Genomic DNA, 24,044 nt, shown 5'->3' on the forward strand with positions numbered 1-24,044 from the left:
AAGGACAAAATAATAAAATGCATAAAAATGTTTTATTGCGAGGATGTATTTCCAGTGTTTACTAGCACTTTTAATTGACAGTGAATTCTATTTGATTCTCTTCATTTTATGCACAATGAAACAGTCTCTGTTATCATATTTTGGTGTTTGCATTATTATTGTCTTTGTAATTAGTGTATTTATATCTGGTATTTTCATAGTTTATATTTTGCATATAAGTGTGATGTTTTAACTGAACATTTTACTGTATTCTTTGTATATATAATTTTACAGATTGTAATGGATGATGGAAGTGTATCAGATGTGGCATCAGCTTCAGAAGTTGATGTAACCTCACCAGTGCCTGGTTGTCATGTACAAGAGGTTATAGGTTTACTTCTAGCACAACCTGTAAGTTATATATATGTAAGTTAGTTATATCAAGTTATATTTATCACAATTATATATATATATAATTGTGATAAACAATTTGTGGAATCAATACAAAAAAACTTTTGTGCACAATTTTTAAATAAATGAATCTTTTTTCCAAAGAATCAGATTTTATGCATCTTCAGAGTCATCTCCCCCTCCACTCCTTTTCCTGATTGAATGCAGCTTTTCATTGATGTCATAACTCTTGGATGTCCTAAAATGCATTGTTTTTGTTGTCTGTAAGATGGCTAGGTTTCGTCTTCCATAAAAATATCAATATCAGTAAGGTGGGCAAAATGTACACTCTGAAACCTTTCTTTCAGTTTCAGGTAATTCTTATAGTTGCTAAAACTCTTGTGCAACAATAGTAAACTAGTAATGGCTCCTGCTAATTAAAGGAAGTTCTCTGAAAATGCTTTTAAACAGTCCTTGTTTACTAGGTGGGAGAAGACAGGGTGGTAATCAATGGGTGCTGCTCTTCTTGGACTAATGTTATTAGTGGAGTCTCACAGGGTTCAGTGTTGGGTCCACTGTTATTTTGTATATTTATCAATGATATTGATGAAGGCATATCAGGCTTAATGTCGAAGTTTGCAGATGATACAAAGGTTGGCAGGGTTGTTAATGACAGTAATGGCAGTGTGCTACTGCAACAGGAACTAGATAATTCGGGCAGATGGACTAAGAAGTGGCAACTGAAGCTTAACCTTGACAAATGCAAAGTACTGCATATGGGTAGAAGTAACCCCAGAGAAACGTACCAACTGTGTGGTACTACACTTAAGGTGGTAGAAAATGAAAAAGACATGGGAGTAATTGTGCAGTCAGATATGAAGTTTTCTGATCAACGCAGACAAGCTGCCAGGGCAGGTCATGGGGTTTTGTCAATGATATATAGGAATTTTGCTAGCAGGGAAAAGGAGATGATTATCCCTCTGTATAAGGCAATGGTCGGGCCACGCCTTGAGTACTGCGTACAGGTCTGGAGGCCTCATTTTAGGAAGGATGTAGATTTACTTGAGCGTGTACAGAGAAGGTCAACAAGATTGGTGAGGGGAATGAAGGGATCCTCTTACCAAGAGAGGCTTAAGTTCTGCAAATTGCAGTGGCTGGAGACTAGGCACCTGCGCGGTGATCTGATTGAGGTGTATAAGGCCTTGTATGGGTTGAGCACGGTGAATTCTGATAGGATCCTTCCACTTGTTCAGATTACGAACCTAAGGCTGCATAACTTAAAATTAAGAAAAGACAGATGTAGAATAGATGTGCGGATAAATTTGCCTTTAGCCAGCGGATGGTTAATTGCTGGAAAAAACTTCCATCTGTCGTTGTGGAAGTTGATAAGTTGAATAAATTTAAGGAGGAACTGGACAGGCATTTGGAGGGAATGGTGTGTTTTTTTTTTTTTGGCTGATGCTGCATAAGCTAATACACATGTTTCTTGCATCACGTGCCACTACTACTAGTATTTTGATGTAGTGTGCCATACCATATGTATGATGCACTATGGCCATAGATGCGCCTAATAAATCTGCAAACAAACTGTTTTGACCAGAGTGATGTGTTCAGTGATCAGAACAGTTTCCCTGCTAACGTTTGCTTCAATTTATAGATTCATAATCTCTATCGATAATATTAAGTCTGCTATAAGTTGAGGTATTTTTGTAGAGTTATTAAATGTTTAATTTAAAATAAAATTACTAATGATATTAAGAGTAGGAGACCAGCGGAATTACTTAACAAGTACAGGTCACTGTTGAAAAAAAAGCCGTGAAGTAGGGTTGAATTTGAAAGTGTCTGCAATTCTGCCCAGACACGATAGGAGGGAGTATATGATGAGAGCCTTGTCGATCAGTTCGGCCCTGGAAAGATTGTGCAAGGCTCAAGGGGTAGAATTTTTTTCAGCCTGGAATGTACTTGTTAACAGGAGAGATTGCTTCTACAGGGATGGGATACACTTAAATAGAAAGGGTGCAAGAATATTTGCTGATGCTATCGAGGCAGTGTTAGGTGGGTAGGAAAACTGCTAGCTTGGGGGAGACAAAGACTAATGGATTAACAGTAGCCACTGGCAGAGGTGAAAGAGATTCTTGCACTGCTTCTATTGGAATGAGCAGAAGCCTGAAAAACAAGATGCAGGATATTTCAGAGACTGCTGGAAGTCATTGCGGTACAAGTAAACACATGGGTTGTGTTAGGGTAGCTAAGAATAGAAACAGGTGCATGTATACTTGCGTGTACACCAATGCTAGGAGTTTAGTAAATAAATTTGATGAATTTGAGGTATTGCTCAAAACATCAAAGACAGATATTGTTGGAATATCAGAGACGTGGTGTCACACAGATATAAGGAATGCAGAACTGGAATTTGGGGAGTACAATGTGTATAGAAAGGATAGACAGGACAGGACAGGAGGGGAGGAGGGGTTATGCTATTAGTTAAAAAACACATAAAATCCAAGGAAGTGAAGCCAGTCGACATTGATGGACAGGGCAGTGTCGAGTTAGTTTGGTGTGACATAAGCATAGGTAAATCAAAATTGAGAGTAGGAGTGTGCTATAGGCCTAATGACTCTGATGAGTATAATAAGATACTGTACAGGGAAATAGAATGGGCCAGTAAATCAGAGAGTCTTATAATGGGGGATTTTAATTTCCCAGATATTGACTGGAATTTGTGGGTTGGTCACTCACACACTAGCAAGGCTTTTGTGGATTTATTGGATGATTGTTTTCTACACCAGCATGTTCGGGAGGCAACTAGAGGGAGTAATACTCTTGATCTGATTATCAGTAGTGATTCTTCATGCATTAGGAATCTGCAGATAAAGGAACCACTGGGTGGCAGTGATCACAGTGTGCTGAAGTGGGATTTACTCAAGGAGGTAACTACCATCAGAGGTAAAGGGAAGGGTTTTTGCTTTCGTAAAGGCGACTATGATGGTCTGAGACAGTATTTAAATTCTATACAGTGGGACCAACTGATGATGTTACCAACAGCAAATTCAAAATGGGAAGCATTCAAGGAACTAATCTTGGAAGCTACTAGGCTGTACATACCAACCAAGAAATATTGTTCAAGGTTCAGGCCAAAATGGTTGTCAGATGAACTAATGAGACATATGGCAGAGAAGAAAAATGCATGGGATACATACAAATTAATGGGTGACATGGAAGCCTATGATAGATATAAGTTGGTCTGTAACCAAGTCACAAAGGAGATTAGGCAGGCAAAGGCAGATTATGAGAAATCCTTGGCAAAGGATGCAAAGAAAAACAGAAAAGAGTTCTTTACCTATTTAAACTCAAGAAGGAAAGGGATGAATCAGATTGGTCCACTGGATGTTGATGGTTCAACAGTTGAGGATCCAGCTCAGGTGGCTAACAATCTAAACGAGTATTTTGCATCTACATTCACACATGAGGAGTTATTCAGAAAGGGGAATGTCGTAGGTGAAGTAAACATTGGCAGTGAGCTAGATTATTTTCTAATAACTGAGAGGAAAGTGGAGGAGAAATTGTTGAGGATAAACATAAAAAAGGCACCCGTGGTGGATGGGATCTATCCAGTTATATTAAAGGAGGCAGCAAAGGAAGTAAGCAAACCCCTAGCCATAATTATGAGAGCTTCTTTGGACTCAGGGGAGGTACCCACGGACTGGAGATGTGCAAATGTAACCCCAATTCACAAAGGAGGATCAAAGGCTGACACAAGTAATTATAGACCTGTTAGTTTAACTTCTGTTCCAGGAAAATTAATGGAGGCACTGGTTAAAGAAGCACTGCAGGATCATCTGGACAAGAATTCAGTTATAGCTCAGACACAGCATGGTTTTGTTAAGGGCAGGTCTTGTCTGACCAATTTGATTGGATACTATGATGTAGTCACAAAAGAATCACAAAAGAATGCAGGGAATAACTTTGATATTATATATTTGGATCTTAGAAAGGCTTTTGATACTGTTGCGCATGGAAGACTGCTGCACAAATTGGAGAAGTGTGGCATTGGAGGCAAATTGCTGCTATGGATAAAGGGATGGTTGAGTGGCAGAAGACAGAGAATGGTAATCAATGGACACTGCTCAACGTGGACTAATGTTATTAGTGGAGTTCCTCAGGGTTCAGTGTTGGGTCCATTGTTGTTTTCTGTATTTATAAATGATATTGATGATGGTGTATCAGGCTTAATGTCCAAGTTTGCAGACGATACCAAGGTTGGCAGGGTTGTTAAGGACACTACTGATACTATGCTGCTGCAACAGGATCTGGAAAGGTTGAGCAGATGGGCTGAGAGGTGGCAAATGAAGTTTAACATTGACAAATGTAAAGTACTACATATGGGAAACAGTAACCCCAGATCATCGTATCAACTCTGTGGTGCTACGCTGACAGTGGTAGAGAATGAAAAGGACCTGGGGGTAATTGTGCAGGCAGATATGAAGTTCCCTGAGCAGTGCAGACGAGCTGCAAGAGTAGCTCATGGTGTCTTGTCAATGATATACAGGAATTTTTCTAGCAGGGACAGGGATGTGATTATTCCCTTGTATAAAGCATTGGTCAGGCCACACCTTGAGTACTGTATACAGGTCTGGAGGCTTCATTTCAAGAAGGATGTAGAGCTGTTGGAACGAGTGCAGAGAAGGGCAACAAGATTAGTGAATGAAACAAAGGGTTGCTCTTACGAAGAAAGGCTTAAGTTTTGCAAATTACAGAGCCTGGAGACTAGGCATCGGCGAGGTGATCTGATAGAGGTGTATAAGGCTTTGAATGGCTTGAGCATGCTCAATGCCGATGGGATTCTTCCTCTTGCTCAGAATAATCACCTGAGAGGGCATAAATTCAAATTGAGGAAGGACGGATGTCGGATAGATGTGCGGAAATTTGCCTTTAGCCAGCGGGCATTTGGTTTGTGGAATAGACTCCCATCGCTTGTTGTTGAAGTTGATAGCCTAAACAAATTTACGGCTCAGCTGGACAGGTATTTCGAACGAACGGAGGGGTGAAATGGGAGTAGTGGTTGGTTTTTTTTTTTTGGCTGATGCTGAATAAGCTTGCTTTCTTGCATCATATGCCTCTACTAATGCTAATGCTAAAATAAAAATTTTCTATAAGATTAGATGATAGCAATCTGTGTTGGTTCAGTTCAACTCAGACTCACTGTATATCAACTGCAGCTCATTAGACACTGCTATTTGAGGAATTGTCCCCATCTGTAAGCAGATTTGAAGCAGTTCTGGGACAGCTGGACATATTCAACAGCTCTTGCATCTCCCCAAATGTTTTGGACATGATGATAGCTGCAAATAGAATGTAACCTCCAACATATCTCCACCAGGCAGGATAGAGTGAATCTGATGCCGAACTTGATTTTGGTATGGTGCCTTTGTTCCTCCACCCAAATTTTTTGTTGTGTTATGAAAATTCACAATTACTAAATTTAAAAAAAAAAAAAAACTGTGTATAGGACCACTTTGGTTCTGATGTTAATAATAATTTTCAAAAATCTGATTTAGTGCACATTTTGTGGTAATTTCTCTGTTTTTAAATATATAGAATGATTATAAAAAGATTCGGGAGTCCACATTATAGCTACTACTTGTATGATTACATAATGTAGAACTGGAATTTGGCGAGTACAATGTATACAGAAAGGATAGATAGGGCAGAAAGGGAGGAGGAGTTATGCTGTTAGTTAAGAAACACATAAAATCTAAGGAAGTGCATCCAATTGATGTTGGTGGACAATGCATTGTTGAGTCTGTTTGGTGTGGCATGTTAAAAATACATTCATTTTTAACCGTATTAATACATCCTTAGAGAACACAAGTGCCCCATACTTTCTTTTGCTGCGCTGTATCTGTCATACGATATTTACTTCACCGGAGAAGGCAGAATTACTTTCGTTTTCGCATGGGAGCAGAGCCGCACCCACGAAATTCCAAACCACCGCCCGACCTGCCGTAGCGGCCAGACACTATTTATTCGTTCGGAGCGGGCAAGCATCCGAGCGTATTGTTGACAAAAACAGGGAAAATCGCGGCGCTAGTCGTAAAAACAGGGGAGTTACATTTGGAAGAACACTACTAGTATTGTATTGGAATCAGGCATCAGCAGAGTGTTTATTATTTCATAGATTCCTTGTGTCGGAGTAGACGATTTGTATGTCCGTTTTGGCCTTTGTGCAGTTCGGAAACGCAACCTCATACAAACATGAAATTCTTTTAACTACCTTCATAAATCGGACTTTTGGTTGAGTCAGGACGCTGTGAGGCGACAGTTCCCCAGATGTTTTTCTGCTTGATGACACTAACTAGAGGGGAAATAAGGGGAGGCAGTCGGTCAGCAGAGGGTGTGATAGGCCAGAGGGGGAGTTGAGGTCAGAGTTCTTGGCAGTCGGAGTCGAGACTGGGAGAGGGGCAAGTGGTTGGTGAACGAGGAGTGACTTGGAAGGGTAGTTAGCGGAGTTCGAGCTAGTATTTTAGTAAGTTAGAGAGCCGTCGCGATGATAATCTTTTGTAGAATGTGAAGAAAATATTCTTAAGAAGAGAAAACGAAAAGTCGGGAGAAGGAGGAGAATACCCGTTGATGAGATATAGGAAGGAATCGAGATGAACTACTGTCCTGTAACTACAGTTCCAGAGGCGATGCTGAATTATTTGGGTAAGTTAACCCTTGTTGTTTAATTACAAACGATACTAAATTGCGTAAGCTGAACATACTCCCCCCCCCCCCCTTTTTATATATTTATATTTGCTTAAAGACATCTATCCTCACGGACACTCGCACTTTGATGAGAGTTTTGTTATTATATTTAGCATTTCACATTTAATAGATATTGTAACTTTTACATGAATGCCTGAATATTAATCATAACCTACAAACTTACTTGTTCCACAAGTGTGTTGTAATATTCGTCAGCTACGCGATGTACGAACAATAGTTGGCTGTGCGAATATACATGAAGAAACACAACAATTTTGCAAACCAATACCATTAATATATTAACCCGTTGGTTACCTAAATATGTAAAGGTATAAAGCTCAAGGTTATTCTACTAAAGATATATACACTGTTTTGTTTAACTGTATGTGTAACAATTTAGTATGTTTAATAAACCATGTTTTGTTTAACAACCTTTGCCTCATGATTACTCTCTGATGACACATGATTCCTTGAATGGATTACTGATAAAGAACAATGTTAAGGCGGCGCTTTTGATTCTAATCAAATAGAAAGGAATCAAAGGTGACAATCACAATGCAATCTTTGATGTTGCAGACTAGCTCAACGTCCATCTGGGTTAGTTTTCAGAACACGGGATTTGTCCTAACTAACTGCTAGACGATTACATGAAAGCCAGGTTTCTCCGGATGTAAATATTAGTGTAACTCTTGCAAAGAACATTTATTCCTAACTGACACATCACACCATAACTGAGAATTGTTGGAACACTAGCAAGTTTATACTATAACGGAGAAAAAGCCTTCGCAACAGGCATAAGCACTTGGAAAAAAAAAAAATGAGAGTAGGTGTGTGTTATAGGCCAAATGAATCTGATGAGTATAATGAGCAATTGTGCAGAGAAATAGAGTGGGCCAGTAAATCAGTGTCTTATAATGGGGGATTTTAATTTCCCAGAGATTTGTGGGTTGGTCACTCACTAGCAAGGCTTTTGTGGATTTATTGGATGATTGTTTTCTACAGCAGCATGTTCGGGAGTCAACTAGAGGGAGTAATACTCTTGATCTGATTATCAGTAGTGATTCTTCATGCATTAAGAATCTGCTGATAAAGGAACCACTAGGTGGCAGTGATCACAGTGTGCTGAAATGGGATTTACTCAAAGAGGTAACTACCATCAAGGGTAAAGGGAAAGGTTTTTGCTTTTGTAAAGGAGACTACAGTGGTCTGAGACGGTACTTAAATTCTATACGATGGAACCAACTGATGATGTTACCAACAGCAAATTCAAAATGGGAAGCATTCAAAGAGTTAATCTTGGAAGCTACTAGGCTTTTCATACCAACAAAGAAATATTATTCAAGATTTAGGCATAAATGAATATCAGATGAACTAATTAGACATGTGACAGAGAAGAAAAATGCATGGGATACATAAATTAACATGTGATATAGAAGTCTATGATATATATAAGCTGGTCTGTAACTAAGTTACAAAGGAGGTTAGGCCGGCGAAGGCAGATTACGAGAAATCTTTGGCAAAGGATGCAATGGAAAACAGCAAAGAGTTCTTTATTTACGTAAACTCTAGAAGGAAGGGGATGAATCAGATTGGTCCACTTGATATCGATGGTTCAACTGTTGATGATCCTGCTCAGGTAGCTAACAAACTAAATAAATATTTTGCATCTACATTCACATATGAGGAGTTATTCAGGGAGGGTAATGCCAGAGGTGTATTCAACTCTGGCAGTAAGCTAGATAATCTTGTAATAACTGAGAGTAAAGTGGAGGAGAAGTTGTTGAAGATAAACATAAGAAAGGAACCTGGGGTGGATGGAATCTATCCAGTTATATTAAAGGAGACGGCAAAGGAAGTAAGCAAACCCTTAGCCATAATTATGAGAGCTTCCCTGGACTCAGGGGAGGTACCCATGGACTGGAGATATGCAAATGTGACCCCAATCTACAAAGGAGGATCAAAGGGAGACACAGGTAATTACAGACCAGTTAGTTTAACTTCTGTTCCAGTGAAATTAATGGAGGCACTGGTTAAAGCAGCATTGCAGGATCATCTAGAGAAGACTTCAGTTATAGCTCCAGCATAGCATGGGTTTGTTAAGGGGAAGTCTTGTCTGACTAATTTGATTGTATACTATGATGTAGTCACAAAGGAACTGGATGCAAAAAATAACTTTGATATCATATATTTGGATCTTAGAAAGGCCTTTGATACCATTGCACATGGAAGACTGCTGCACAAATTGCTGCTATAGATAAAGGGATGGTTGAGTGGGAGAAGACGGAGAGTGGTAATCAATGGACACTACTCTTCGTGGACTAATGTTATTAGTGGAGTCCCTCAGGGTTCAGTGTTGGGTCCATTGTTGTTTTCTACTACCCAGGTAGTAGAAATGATGGAAGTGGTGTAGTAACCCATTCCGATATTCCCTGTCAGAGACTTCGTAATTTGGAAACTCCTCTTTTCGATCTTCTCTGGCTTAAAATCTTTGTACGTCATTGTGTCAAATTCATCTATTGTCTCTACCCTTCTCCCAACTCCACTAATCACTTGGAGCTCTTTGACTTCCTCCCTTTGTAACTTGACTTTCTCTAGTCCAACTTTCCTAACAGTGAGGTAATTTTCCTTGGTGATTTTGATGTTCACAACGCCAGTTGGCTTCTATTTTCTAGTCACACTGACCCAGTTGGTTGAGATGCTGAGGCTTTTGCAATTACTAATGACCTTGCACAGATTGTTCATTTACCTACAAGAATGCCAGACAATCCTAACCATACAGCCAACACGCTTGATCTTTTTCCTACAAACAACCCTTTTAAGTACACGATTGAAGTGAGTGGTCCTTTAGGCACTTCAGATCACAACTTGGTGATTGTCTCTTCTCCAATGGAGTCTTTATCTCATGGCTATTCCCAACCTTGTGTTGTTTGGCATTACAAGAATGCAAAATGGGATGACCTGCAAGGTTTCTTTTCTTCTTTTTCTTGGTCAGATTACTGTTTCAAAACTTCTGATGTCAACGTTGCTCAGATCGTGTCAGTGAAATTATTCTTGCAAGAATGGAATCCTTTATCCCACACTCCAATTTAAAATTTCGTCCTTTATCTTAACCTTGGTTTTCCAATAAATGTGCTAAGGCTGTTCAAGAGAAGAACGTTGCATATCGTAATTGGCTTGTTTCCAATTCTTCAGTTTCATTTTATGCCTACACGAAAGCGCACAATAATTGTAAAGCAGTTATTAATCAGTCCAAACTAGATTTTGAACAGGCTAAGAGTAGAAAACTTGCTTCTTGCCCTAATGGTAGCCGAGCATTCTGGTCTCTTGCCAAAGCTATTGGCTGCAACTTTTTCCATATTTGCTCCCACCTCTGCCAAAACCAGATGGTCCTGTTGTCACTTCAGCCAAGGATAAAGTTGAATTGCGAGCATCCCATTTTTCTTCCAACTCATGTATTAATGATCTTTGTAAAACACCTCCCACCATAGGCACCTCCGTAGCCAGGTGGGCAGGAGCAGCAGTGCATAGCACACGCTTCTTGATTAGACCGGGGTTCGAGCCTGTGCCCACCAAATACGGAGGATGCGGAAAGGTCAGGGAATGACCACCGCCTATTCCCAGAGCAGTATGGCCTTAGTTGCTAATGCTCCTAAAAACCAAATAACAACAAGCTCTATTCAATGCCTCCTGTGATCTTCCGTCAAAAGAATGTCAGAAGGATTTTGACGTCCTGAAACCATCCAGGTCCTGATGATATTTCTCCACTTATTCTCAAAATCCTGTGCTCCTGAACTTACTCCTGTTCTTTGCCGCCTTTTTTCACTTTTTTATTCCAAAGTTGTTTTTCCTTCTGCTTGGAAATTTGCTCATATCCAGCCAGTTCCTAAAATGGGTGACAAATCCCTCCCATGCAATTATCGTCCCATTGCAATTACTTCTACTCTTTCTAAAGTAATGGAGAAATCAATTAACTGCCAACTCTTAAACTACCTAGAAACCTTCTGTCTGATCAACGATCGCCAGTATGGATTCCATCAGTGTCGATCCACTGGTGATATTCTGGCTTATGTTACCCATTTATAATTTGTATGGACAAATTCAATGGAAAAGTTCAGTGAAACACAAGCAGTTGCTCTTGACATATGAAAGGCTTTTGATTGTGTTTGGCATAAAGGTCTTCTAAACAAGCTTCCATCTTATGGTTAGGTGAATTAAAGACTCATCTCTAACAGAGTCTCTCCACTCTCTGTCTCATAGACGTACTGTTTCGACTGCATGTCTTTTCTACAGATACTTCCACGGGCACTGTTCTTCTGAATTGACTTCTATAATTTCTGCTCTCTCTTTCAAAACAGTCCGAACATGTGCTGCCACCAGCCAATATCCATTTACTGTCCAACTTCAAACTCACAGAACCAACTTTTCATCTTTCTCGTTTATTCATTCAATTGCCGTTTTCTGGAACAACCTTCTTTCATAAGTATTTCCTGAAAATTACAGTCTACAGAAGTTCAAGTCTAATGTCAACAAACATCTCTCGTCTTCTGAACCTCCAACCCAAGCTCGGTACTAAGTACTGTAGGTTCTTAATACCTCTTGTGTTTGGGGTTTTCATAAAAAAAAAAAGTACCCATGCATAAACCAACTCTTTTGATGTTTTATATGTTTAAGATCTTAAATGCTCCAAGAATAGCTTTTTCAAATCTATCTTGTTAATCCACTTTTTAGCCAATTAGCTAAAAAATGGATTCACTTTTTCTGGTGATGCTGTATGATTTAAAAATATAATAGCAATTTAGACAGAGCTGTGGATGATGGTATTTGTGTCTAAGTTGAACATAATCTCAAGCCTTGGTAGTCAGAGATTTAGCCCTTGTCTTTAGTGGAAGCAAAGATCTGCCCATGATTAAAATTAAATGTGATAACAGCATACTTTTATTGATGTATTATTTTTGTTAATGATAATATTTCTTTACATAATTTCACCAGTTAGATTGTGCTTTTTTAGGACCAGAAGAGTAGTTTATAAAAACACTGTTTTTATAAAGTTTATAAAAATGTGCGCATAGTTTATAAAAATGTGCGCAGTTGTATTCATATTTTTTCATGGTATTTAAAAGTAATTTATTTTATAATGTAGAGTTTTGATAATTTTGAATTGCTTAGTTAATTTTATTATTTTTTTAGAGTCAAGATGATACCTGTAAAGGTAGCTTGATTCCCAAACCTGAACCTGACTTAGTTACTTCAAGTTCAGAGAGTGATGGAATTGCTGTATCATCATCACACATGAACATTGCCAGTGTAACATTAGCTGATGCAGGAATTTCTTTAGTAAAGCATGGAGATGATGGAGACATTTGTCAAAAAGGACTAGAAACGCACACAGTTCAACTAGAAGATGGCACTACTGCTTTTATTCAGACTTTACCACTTGTGGAAGAATCTGATAGTTCTGATACTCCAACCAAATTTATTGATGGTCAGGCTGTACAGTTAGAAGATGGCACAACTGCATTTATCCATAGCACACATAGAGGTGAGTTAGAATAGTACATTTAAATCAGTGTTTGAAAGTTACTTAGGTGATATATTGCAAAAAAGCAGTAGATGGGATTAGCCACCAAGATCTAATTTCAGATTCCTTAATTAATAAGATTATTTTTTATATGGAAAGTGATGCTCACTGTGCCATATTGGTCTGAAAAATAATTTATTAATAGCATATTATTAATAAATTATTTTTTGAAGAACAGTATGTATGTGTGTATTTCCACATGATGGAATGGCACCCAAATAGAATTATTAAGTTGCACTTAAAAACTAAAATAAAAAAAAGACATACATACTGTTTTCCAAATAACAGCAAAGTTTATTTATTTTTTTTATTATTATTTTATTTTATTTATTTATCATTATTATTATTTTATTTATTTATTTTTTTTATTAGAGAAGGTTATTTCTCTATGCAGCTTGTTTTTTTTTTTGAAAGTTAATGTTTTGGGAAAATTAACTACTGTGAACATGCGATTCGATTCATACATAATATAATCATCATAAGAAACAGCAATACCAAGGAAACTCATGGCAAAGAACCTACATAATATAAGATCAGTACACTTAGAAACAAACTTAGTTTGCATGGTGCTATGTACAGACCAAGGCTGTTTTTCTTGTACAATTGTTGTAACATTAATGATTAGGAAAATAAATATACACTGGTGTTCAAAGAAAGTGCATCACCCCTTAAAATTGTAATTGTCGTCCAAATAACATAAGTATATGGCAATATTTCTTACAGACTGAATCAGATAAGATTGACACATGTAAGCGATGATGTAATATTGCATCAGCTGTTACTTTCAGATATATAAGCACGTTCTGCAAGAGTTGCAGTCATTCCTTGCTCGTGTGAGGATGGCGAGTTATGTGCATTTGATGCCATGAAGAAAGAGTGCTATTGTTGGTTTATGTGAGGAAGGATGTTCTTCCTCTCATATTGCTTATAGTGTCTTGTAATCAGTGAGTAGATTTCTTTCCAAACTCAAGAATACTAGTTCTGCTGATAAGAAAAAAGGAACCGGACACAGAGTCTCTACGTCAAAACAGGACTTCGTTTTGAAGCACTTATGCCTTAAAAACCGTAAAGCTTCTTCGCCCGAGCTGAAAAGAGAATGGGAAGAACGTACAGGATTGGTAGCAAGTGCAGTAACAGTCAGAAGATGCCTCTTCAAAAATGGACAGTCAGAAGATGCCTCTTCAAAAATGGACTTGTAGCCCATCGTCCTAAGAAGAAGCCCCTCACACAAAAAATGAAAAAGGCCCGATTAATTTGGTGTAAGGAGCATGTCAAATGGATCCCCGAGCAGTGGAAGTCAGTTATTTTCTTGGATGGGAAGAAATTCAACCTGCATGGCTCTGATGGGAGACAAATGATTCGCTAAAGACGTGGTGAAGAATACCATCCAGACTGTATGGTGTCTACAGTGAAATTCCCTACCAGCCAAATGATATGGGGGTACATTTCATATTGCGGAGTAGGTCATCTGCAGTTTATAAAAGGTTCCATAAATGCCAATGGATACCTGGCTATATTGGAAGGCAAATTGGTGCCAACCATTAGAGACCATTTCAACCTGCCAAGTAACTGCATCTTTCAGGATGACTCTGCTCCTTGTCATCAGGCAAAAAGTCTGAGTAGGCACTTTTGTATTTACTCTAGCTTCATTTCTGCATTAGAGGTTCGAGAGTAATGTATTTACATTTGTTACAGGTGAAAAAATGGTTAGAAGAACAGTCCATTACAACTCTTATCTGGCCAGGAAACAGCCTGGACCTGAATCATATAGAGAACTGTTGGCATCGTGTGGAATCTGCAGTTGCCAGAAAGTAACCAAAGACCCTTTTTGAACTTCAGGAAGCCATAATTCATGTTTGGAACCATGAACTATCAGTTGATTATCTTCAGAAATTGATCTTTTCAATGCTTCAACAGTGTGCTGCTGTCATCAGGGCTAGAGGCAGTTCAACTAAATGTTAGTTTGCACCTGGTGAACTTATTATTTTGTTTTCCATTTAAAACTGAGGGCTTCTGTAACTTTTCAGCCATAATTGTCGTGTTTACCAAAACTGTTGTATAAAGGTTCCAAATGCTCATTTTGGAATATTTTGAGAGCACCTGTCAAATATTACTTAGCTTTGCCTTAACTATTAATAAATATCTTTTGTTTATATTTCTATTTGTGATACTAGTCATTAATGTAACATACCATCGCAAAAAAGGGTTAGAACTGTGAAATTCCTAGATGATGTGCTTTCTTTGATACCAGTGTATATTTAGAAATGCAGTTGAATTTGCCAAATTCAGCAGTTCATTATCTGCGTCTCTGATTTTTTGGTTATTTTTACCAAAATGGTTAAATCTGGCAACCCACTTAAGTATTAGTGAGTTTAGTTTTAGGGTTGGTCATTTGATGAAGCAGCAAGTCAGAACTGATTGTGCAGGGTGGAGATTTTATCTCAAAGCTATAAAAGGTTTTTTAACCATTCTCCAACCACATTAGCATTAGTAGAGGCATATGATGCAAGAAAGCAAGCTTATGCAGCATCAGCCAAAAAAAAAAAAAAAAAAACGCTCCCATTTCACGTCTCCGTTCGTTCCAAATACCTGTCCAGCTCAGCCTTAAATTTATTTAGGCTATCAACTTCCACAACAAAAGATGGAAGTCTGTTCCATCTTTTGTTGTGGAAGTCTGCCTTTAGCCACTGGCTAAAGGAAAACTTCTGCACATCTATCGTACAACTTTCTTTCTTCAATTTGATTATATGCCCTCTCAGGTGATTATTCTGAACAAGAGGAAGAATCCCATCAGCATTGAGCATGCTCAAACCATTCAACGCTTTATACACCTCGCAGGTGCCTAGTCTCCAGACGCTGTAATCTGCAAAACTTAAGCCTTTCTTCATAAGAGCAACCCTTCATTCCATTCACTAATCTTGTTGCCCTTCTCTGTACTCGTTCCAACCATTAGAGACCATTTCAAATGAGGTCTCCAGACCTGTATACAGTACTCAAGGTAGGGGATAATCACCTCCTTATCTCTGCTAGAAAAATTCTTGCATATCATTGACAAGACACCATGAGCTACTCTTGCAGACCATCTGCACTGCTCAGAAAACTTCATATCTGCCTGCACAATTACCCCCAGGTCCTTTTCATTCTCTACCACTGCCAGTGTGGTTCCACAGAGTTGATACGTTACTCTGGGATTACTGCTTCCCATATGTAGTACTTTACATTTGTCAATGTTAAACTTCATTTGCCACCTCTCAGCCCATCAACTTTTCTAGATCCTGTTGCAGCAGTGTACTGTCATTAACAACCCTGCCAACCTTTGTATCATCTGCAAACTTGGACATTAAGCTTGATATACCATCATCAATATCATTTATAAATACAGAAAACAACAATGGACCAAACACTGAACACTGAGGGACTCCACTAATAACATTAGTCCACAAAGAGCAGTGTCCATTGATTACCACTCTGTCTTCTCCCACTCAACCATCCCTTTATCCATAGCAGCAATTTGCCTCCAATGCCACACTGCTACAATTTGTGCAGCAGTCTCAAATGTGCAATGTGCAACAGTATCAAAAGCCTTTCTAAGATCCAAGTATATAATATCAAAGTTATTCCCTGCATCCAGTTCTTTTGTGACTGCATCATAGTATCCAATCAAATTGGTCAGGGAAGACTTCCCCTTAACAAACCCATGCTGTGTCAGAGCTATAACTGAAGTCTTGTCTAGATGATCCTGCAATGCTTCTTTAACCAGTGCCTTCATTAATTTCCCTGGAATAGAAGTTAAACTAACAGGTCTATAATTACTTGTGTCTCCTTTGATCCTCCTTTGTAAATTGGAGTCACATTTGCACATCTCCAATCCATGGGTACCTCCCCTGAGTCCAAGTAAGCTCTCATAATTATGGCTAAGGGTTTGCTTACTTCCTTTGCTGCCTCCTTTAATATAACTGGATAGATCTCATCCACCTCGTGTGCCTTTTTTATGTTTATCTTCAACAATTTCTCCTCCACTTTCTTCTCAGTTATTACAAAATCATCCAGCTCACTGCCAGAGTTTAATTCACCTCTGGCATTCTCCTCCCTGAATAATTCCTTATGCGTGACTGTAGATGCAAAATACTCATTCAGTTTGTTAGCCACCTGAGCAGGATCATCAACAGTTGAACCATCACGGTCCAGTGGACCAATCTGATTCATCCCTTTCCTTCTAGAGTTTACACAGGTAAAGAACTCTTTGCATCCTTTGCCAAAGATTTTTCATAATCTGCCTTTGCCTGCCTAATTTCCTTTGTGACTTGGTTACAGATCAGCTTATATTTATCATAGGCTTCCATGTGACCCATTAATTTATCCCATGCATTTTTCTTCTCTGCCATATGTCTCATTAGTTCATCTGACATCCATTTAGGCCTAAACTTTGAACAATATTTCTTAGTTGGTATGTAAAGCCTAGTAGCTTCCAAGATTAATTCTTTGAATGCTGTTGGTAACATCATCAGTTGGTCCCACCGTATAGAATTTAAATACTGTCTCAGCCCACCGTAGTCTCCTTTATGAAAGCAAAATCTCTTCCCTTTACCTCTGATGGTAGTTACCTCTTTGAGTAAATCCCACTTCAGCACACTGTGATCACTTCCACTTAGTGGTTCCTTTATCTGCAAATTCTTAATGCATGAAGAATCACCACTGATAATCAGATCAAGAGTATTACTCCCTCTAGTTGCCTCCCGAACATGCTGATGTAGAAAACAGTCATCGAATAAATCCACAAAAGCCTTGCTGGTGTGTGAGTGACCAACCCACAAATTCCAGTCAGTATCCAGGAAATTAAAATCCCCCATTATAAGACACTCTGATTTACTGGCCCACTCTATTTCTCTGTACAGTTTCTTATTATACTCATCAGAGTCATTAGGCCTATAACACACTCCTACTCTCAATTTTGATCTCCCAGTGCTTATGTCACACCAAACTGACTCAACACTGCACTGTCGACTGGCTTCACTTCCTTGGATTTTGTTTCTTAACTAATGGCATAATCCCTCCTCTCTTCCTATCCTGTCTATTCTTCCTGTACACATTGTACTCCCCAAATTCCAGTTCTGCATTCCTTATATCTGTGTGACACCACATCCAAACAATATCTGCTTTTATCACAACTTTTATATTGATACCCCAACTTTTATATTATCTGCTTTTATATTGATATCCCAACAATATCTGCTTTTGATGTTTTGAGAAATACCTCAAATTCATCAAATTTATTTACCAAACTCCTAGCATTGGTGTATATGCAAGTATACATGCACCTGTTCCTCTTCTTAGTTACCCTAACAAAACCCATGTGTTTACTTGTACTGCAATGACTCCCAGTAGTCTCTGAAATATCCTGCATATTGTTTTCCTGGCTGCTGCTCATTCCAATAGAAGCAGTGCAGGAATCACTTTCACCTCTGCCAGTGGCTACTGTTAATCTATTAACAGTAGCCACTGGCAGAGGTGTTAATAGATTAACAGTAGCCACTCTGCCAGTGGCTACTGTTAATCTATTAACAGTAGCCACTGGCAGAGTCCTTGTCCCCCCCAAGCTAGCAGTTTTCTGAACCACCCAACACTGCCTCGATAGCATTAGCAAATATTCTTGAACCCTTTCTATTTAAGTGTATCCCATCCCTATTGAAGCAGTCTCTCCTGTTAACAAGTACAGACCAGGCTGAAAAAAATTCTACCCCTTGAACCTTGCACAATCTTTCCAAGGCCGAATTGATCACATGGAGAAATCTCAAAGCTCTGTGAACATGATCAGTGACTGGTGTGCATATTAAAAAAGCTCTTAAATGTTTTACTGCTGATAAGTAATCTGAACTATATTTTTAATGGAAATTTTGAAAGTTACTTGAAATTTGCTCTGTTAGATCAGAATTAAAAAAAAAATTGGCAGAGGTTTATTTTGTATCTTTACAGATTTTAGAAATAGGTTAATTTTATGTAAAAATACCAATAAGATTTTATAAAAACAGAAACATCAAAGGCTACTTTGCCTCGTCAAGCATAAAGGCCACAAACTAGATTTCATATTCGCTACACTAGGTAAAACTTGTTCCTTTTTGATTGCTTCAGGCAACTAGCATCAGTGGGTGTTCCTTTTTTTAGCATTCAGTAGTAGTCAGCATCGCCATCGTATTGCTATTCCATCCCCCTCCCCACCGGTACCTTTTTGTCCATTTCTTTTATATGCTGATGAAATCTTTCCCCCTGCTCTTCACTTAAAATACTTATTTTTTCAGGAAATAGTTGAAATGAGAATGCACGAAGTGTATCTTAACAATCATACTGTAGCCTAGTTTTCTGAACTTCTCCAGCATGACACTCACAATTGGCTCATAATCTGGGTATTTATTGTTAAACAAAAAATTGTGTATTACATTTTTAAAACCAGTCCAAGCATCTCTTTCAGCTTGGACTGTATTATTGGAATTAATGGATTCTTCAAATACAGATCCTGGCAGCAGCTTGCAGATTTGAGGTAAAACAAAAATTCCTACTTCGATTTTTTTTTCATATGTAAGTGATGGGAATCTAGTGCAAATGTACTTGAGACATTTTCCTTCTTTATTCAGGGCTTGATCTTACTGTTTCATTAAACCTAACCTTATATGCAGAGGAGGTAACAGTACTTTGTTTCATTCTACTAGTGGCTTGTCTCTAATGTTCTTTGAATCTGATTTAAGATACTATCTTGCTGGCTACACTTTCCTTTTCCAATCTTCACTTCTTGCTCAATGTCCCACTCACACGAAAGTAAGGCATTTTTGTGTAACCAAATTGTTGACCAAGTAGCAGACCAATAACTTTAAAATCTCCACACCCTAGCAAACCATAATCCTTGTACTAGATTTTTCCCAAAAGCTTAACATTTTCATAGTTTTCTTTTAAGTGTACTGAATGGGCTACAGGATGCATACTTATTTCCATTATGAAGGAGAACTCCTTTGAGGTTTAGCTTCAATGAGTCAATAAATAGCTTCCACTCTGTGGTAGAAAATTCCAGAAAAGTTCATAATTGTAAGGATGATGTTAATCTGGGATTACTATATAAGTACCTTGTGTTTGTCAATGTTAAATTTCAATTGCCATTTCTCATCAATCTGCCTGATTTTTCTAGATCTTGTTGCAATAGCATACCTTGATTATTGTCATTAACCACCCTGCCAACCTTTCCATCATCTGTAAACTTAGACATTAAGCCTAATATACCTTCATCAATATCATTAATAAATACAAAAAATGCCCAGCACTGAATCCTGGTTGGGGGGGGGGGGCTCTGCTAATAATGTTAATCTGTGAAGAGCAGTGTCCATTGATAATTAATGTTGATTTTGACAAAAATTCAGTATTATTGGGCATGCCTTTTGGTAGGAAATAGGTCTGAATTTTTTATCCATTTATGCAGTTTAAATTTACATTATATTTAGCATGCAGGTAAGTTAAAATTTTTAGGTAAAGTTAAGATTTTTAAAAATTTGACAAAATTGTATATTAGTGACAGTAGACCATGCTGCTATTATCTGCAAACAAAGCTGTGTGGTTATGAAAAAACCTACAGCTAATGTAATCATGCTTTTTCTCTAGTTTTGTGTATTACCATTAAAATGTCCAAAGAAATTATTACAGAGTTTGGTGAACTGTACAGGGAGAACCACTGTTTATGGAAAGTTAAACTGAGGGACTAAACAAATGAAAATATAAAAACAAGGCCTGTTAACACCCAAGATTGATTTGTCTATGAAGAAGTCAGGCTGGTTAGATTATCTATGCCACTTTTATATAAATAGCCACACTGATATGATGCATAAAAAATTTACTTAAAAAGTAATTAATAAAATGTGTTAATTGACTGTTATGTGAATTTTTAATTTCAGTAATTTATGTAGGGAGGATGAATTTGTAGCAATTTTTTTTAACAGTGAAATTTTGTGCATATGTCAGTGTGGATGGTATTTAGCAGAAGCAAAATAGGTGAAATTTGCTGTTTTTTTCATTCATAACATTTTTTATAAGTGAATACAATTCTATTTACATTCATGTGATAGTTTTGTTTCTGACAGTTAAATATTAAGGACATCAGAGTGAAATTAGGAAAAAAAATAATGTAAAAAATATTTTGGAAAAAAAAAATCATATAACCAAAAAATTTTGAGTAACACAAAATTCTGTTGTATTCATACATGACAACTCTATAAGATTGTGAAGGGTGGTATATGAAAATAGACATTTTCAACCAATTAGATTGTGAAATTGAAGAATTAAATCTACTACCACTGTGGTCATATTATTTTAAAGTTACAGAAAAAAGAATTTAATGATCAGGAAAAAAATATTTCCACGGGAAGTATTTGTGACTGCTCACACTATAAACATTTTTAAGGTGGAGTGGATTTCCCACTTCACGTAACTACTCGTGTTTCAGAATTCTAATCCATCACTGATTATTTAAATATATTCAGTCTTGCATATACTATATAATGTGTTTATTAGTTATTGAGAGATTAAAAGAAGGAAGAAAGAGTGGAAAAAGAAGAAATATTAAATGAATAGGTGATTCTATTCTTTTAATAAGGACTTAATTTATCATAAGCAGGAAGTCTGTCAGTCATTTACATGAATGTGAATTAACTGACTCCCCTGCAGTATTATTAATTTACATGAATTAAATTCGAAAAATAGCAAAGGCCTAATTTTCCAGTACTCACCTTGGTCGATCTGCAATTGTTATGGTTTGAATAATAAGAGATTGGCTAATTTTAGGGTGATTAGTTTTTAAAAATTAAGGGTATGAGTAAGTGGTGATTACAATGGAAATGGGATTAAAATATGCGCAAGGAAGTAGAAGTGCACTAACTCTGTCCTTGGTTGTCATGAAGTTGATTAAAGTTGAAATTCTAAATAGTGAATAAGCCAATAGTCGTAACGGTGGACTTTCATTAAAACGTCTTCAGTTGGCAAGTTAAGTGAAAGGGAACGCATACTGTATTTAAGAAGAATTTTGTAATCCCGTGATGCACTTTGCTTCTTGTGGGAATCTCAAATTGGTGAGATTCCAAACTGGAGAAAGATTGAAGGGGAGTTTCACATTTAAAATGTTTAGATCGGAGTGGTGATGAAATGCGAAATTCCCCTTCAATCTTTCTCCGATTTGGAATCTCACCAATTTGAGATTCCCGCAAGAGGCAAAGTGCATCACGGGATTACAAAATTCTTCTTAAATACAGTATGCATTCCCTTTAACTTAACTTGCCAACTGAAAACGTTTTAACAAAAGTCCACCGTTACGACTATTGGCTTATTCACTATTTAGAATTTCAACTTTAATCAACTTCATGACAACCAAGACGGAGTTAGTGCACTTCTACTTCCTTGTGCATATTTTAATCCCATTTACATTGTAATCACCACTTACTCATACCCTTAATTTTTAAAAACCAATCACCCTAAAATTAGCCAATCTCTTATTATTCAAACCATAACAATTGCAGATCGACCAAGGTGAGTCCTGGAAAATTAAGCCTTTGCTATTTTTCGAATTTAGTCCAATAAAACAGTACTTTAAGACATACTATAACTTCTAAACTTCTAAATTTACATGAATTGCAAAATTGTGATTATTTTGTTAAATAAATTCATATTTTATTTTCTGCAGAAGGACTTCAAGCTGTGCAGCTAGAAGATGGTACAATGGCTTACATTTCACATACTGGAGCAGATGCACTATTTGATGCTGAGACTACTGGGCTCTCTCTGGATCAATTAGCTGCTTCACAGGTTATAAATATATTTTCATGTGTTAAGGATAAGTTTTTTTTTTACTTATTAGCATCATAGTTTTCATCTAACTCTTGCATTGATGTTCTTGGTAAATGTTCTTTTACCCTACTGAATACATTCTGTTCAGTACTTCCTTTATTTTCTAACAAAAAGAGATTCAAAGAATCTTGGCCAGTCTCCATATCCCAATTTCATGTTTACCACTTGTTCTTAAAACCTGTTCTCTTGAGTTCAGAGTTAAGTTTCTTGTTGACTTTTTACACTATTTTATTACACTGGTGATTTTTCTTTTCCATGGAAATTTGCTAATATCCAGCCAATTCCTCAACTGTGAAACATACCTGAGAAATCTGTTGGCTGCCAGTGTCAGTCCACTGGTTGATATCTTTGGCTTATGTTAGACATCTGTGGACAATTTGTATGACATTTCAAAGGCTTTTGATCATGTTTGGCATTAAAGAAGCTTCCATCTTATTATCTGCCTTCCATACGTTGTTATTGGGTAGCCAATTTTCTTGCTGTGTGTGTGTGATCATAGATGGCTCTCTGTCTTCTTCTCCGCCAATGCCCAAACTCCCTAAGCTTCCGTTTTCTTTCTCCTGCCCTTTTCCCCTCCTTGTATATTAATGGCCTTCCACTGAATGGAAGTCTAATCCATAAGTTGACCAGTTGACTAAACCTTGCTTTATTTAAACTGCTCAGATATCTCCATTTGCAGTTCCTTAAGTGCTGATTTAGGGAACTGGAGATGTATAAGATTTTGCTTTCTTTCATCATGTTATTAATACTAAATACAAATATTGGTTACAAAACAGACTTTTGTAACCTCTTAATAGAAATTTAAATTTATCTCACAGTTAACACAGCAGTAAGTGCTTCATCTTCATCCTCTTGCTTATGTGTCAGTGTTTATGCATAAATATATAAGTTCTCAAATTTGAGCTAATAAGCTCTGAACAGTGTGGCTATAGTAAGATTCATTATTTTATAGCACAAAGAAAGGCAGTTTTACAAATAGGCATGGATATCTCAAATTATAGGGCTACCATAATGAGGTGTTTTATGCTGTACTGCTGCAAAGTATCCTCTCCCCCATGGCCATTTCTATGATTGTTGGTACCTGCATTTCATCGGTGGGCACTAGGCACTTAAGTACAGCATCTGACAACCCAGTGATGAGTTTAACTCATAAGAGAAATGTTAAAAGTTGTCAATACTAACATTTCAAAAATGAGTTAAAAAGCTCTTAACTTCTGTAAGTAATATGGGTGTATGCACTTGTGTGGAGTGTTTTAAAGTTTAAAACTTTCTGTAAGCAAAATATCAATAAGTGAAAGAGTTCCTCTTTGGCTTTCCTTGCACTTATCAATGCATATATTAATGTATATTTTCACCCAGACATAAGCTAATTGTGTTTGCTATCCTCTTCATCTTCTGAAATAAAACAATTATTAGCGGAAAATTGAGCAACAACAGATTAGCAGTGATGAATTTTACTTCTAAGAGGTTTGCTGTA

General features: G+C 37.4%; 1 protein-coding gene across 1 annotated transcript in view; it reads left to right on the plus strand.

Moving 5' to 3' along the window:
* Positions 1-274: 274 nt before the first annotated feature.
* Positions 275-24,044, plus strand: part of LOC150075295 (uncharacterized) — a 75,390-nt gene continuing 51,620 nt past the window's right edge. Inside the window, exons 1-3 of the mRNA XM_090388313.1 lie at positions 275-390; positions 12,304-12,655; positions 22,404-22,525. Of these exons, the coding sequence (XP_090244439.1) occupies positions 280-390; positions 12,304-12,655; positions 22,404-22,525 (585 nt within the window). The 5' untranslated portion in view covers positions 275-279. The remainder of the gene's footprint in view (positions 391-12,303; positions 12,656-22,403; positions 22,526-24,044) is intronic.

This window comes from Mastigoproctus giganteus, chromosome 14 (assembly GCF_048544385.1).
Source record: "Mastigoproctus giganteus isolate SK-2022 chromosome 14, ASM4854438v1, whole genome shotgun sequence".
NCBI classification, from domain to species: Eukaryota; Metazoa; Arthropoda; class Arachnida; order Uropygi; family Thelyphonidae; genus Mastigoproctus; species Mastigoproctus giganteus.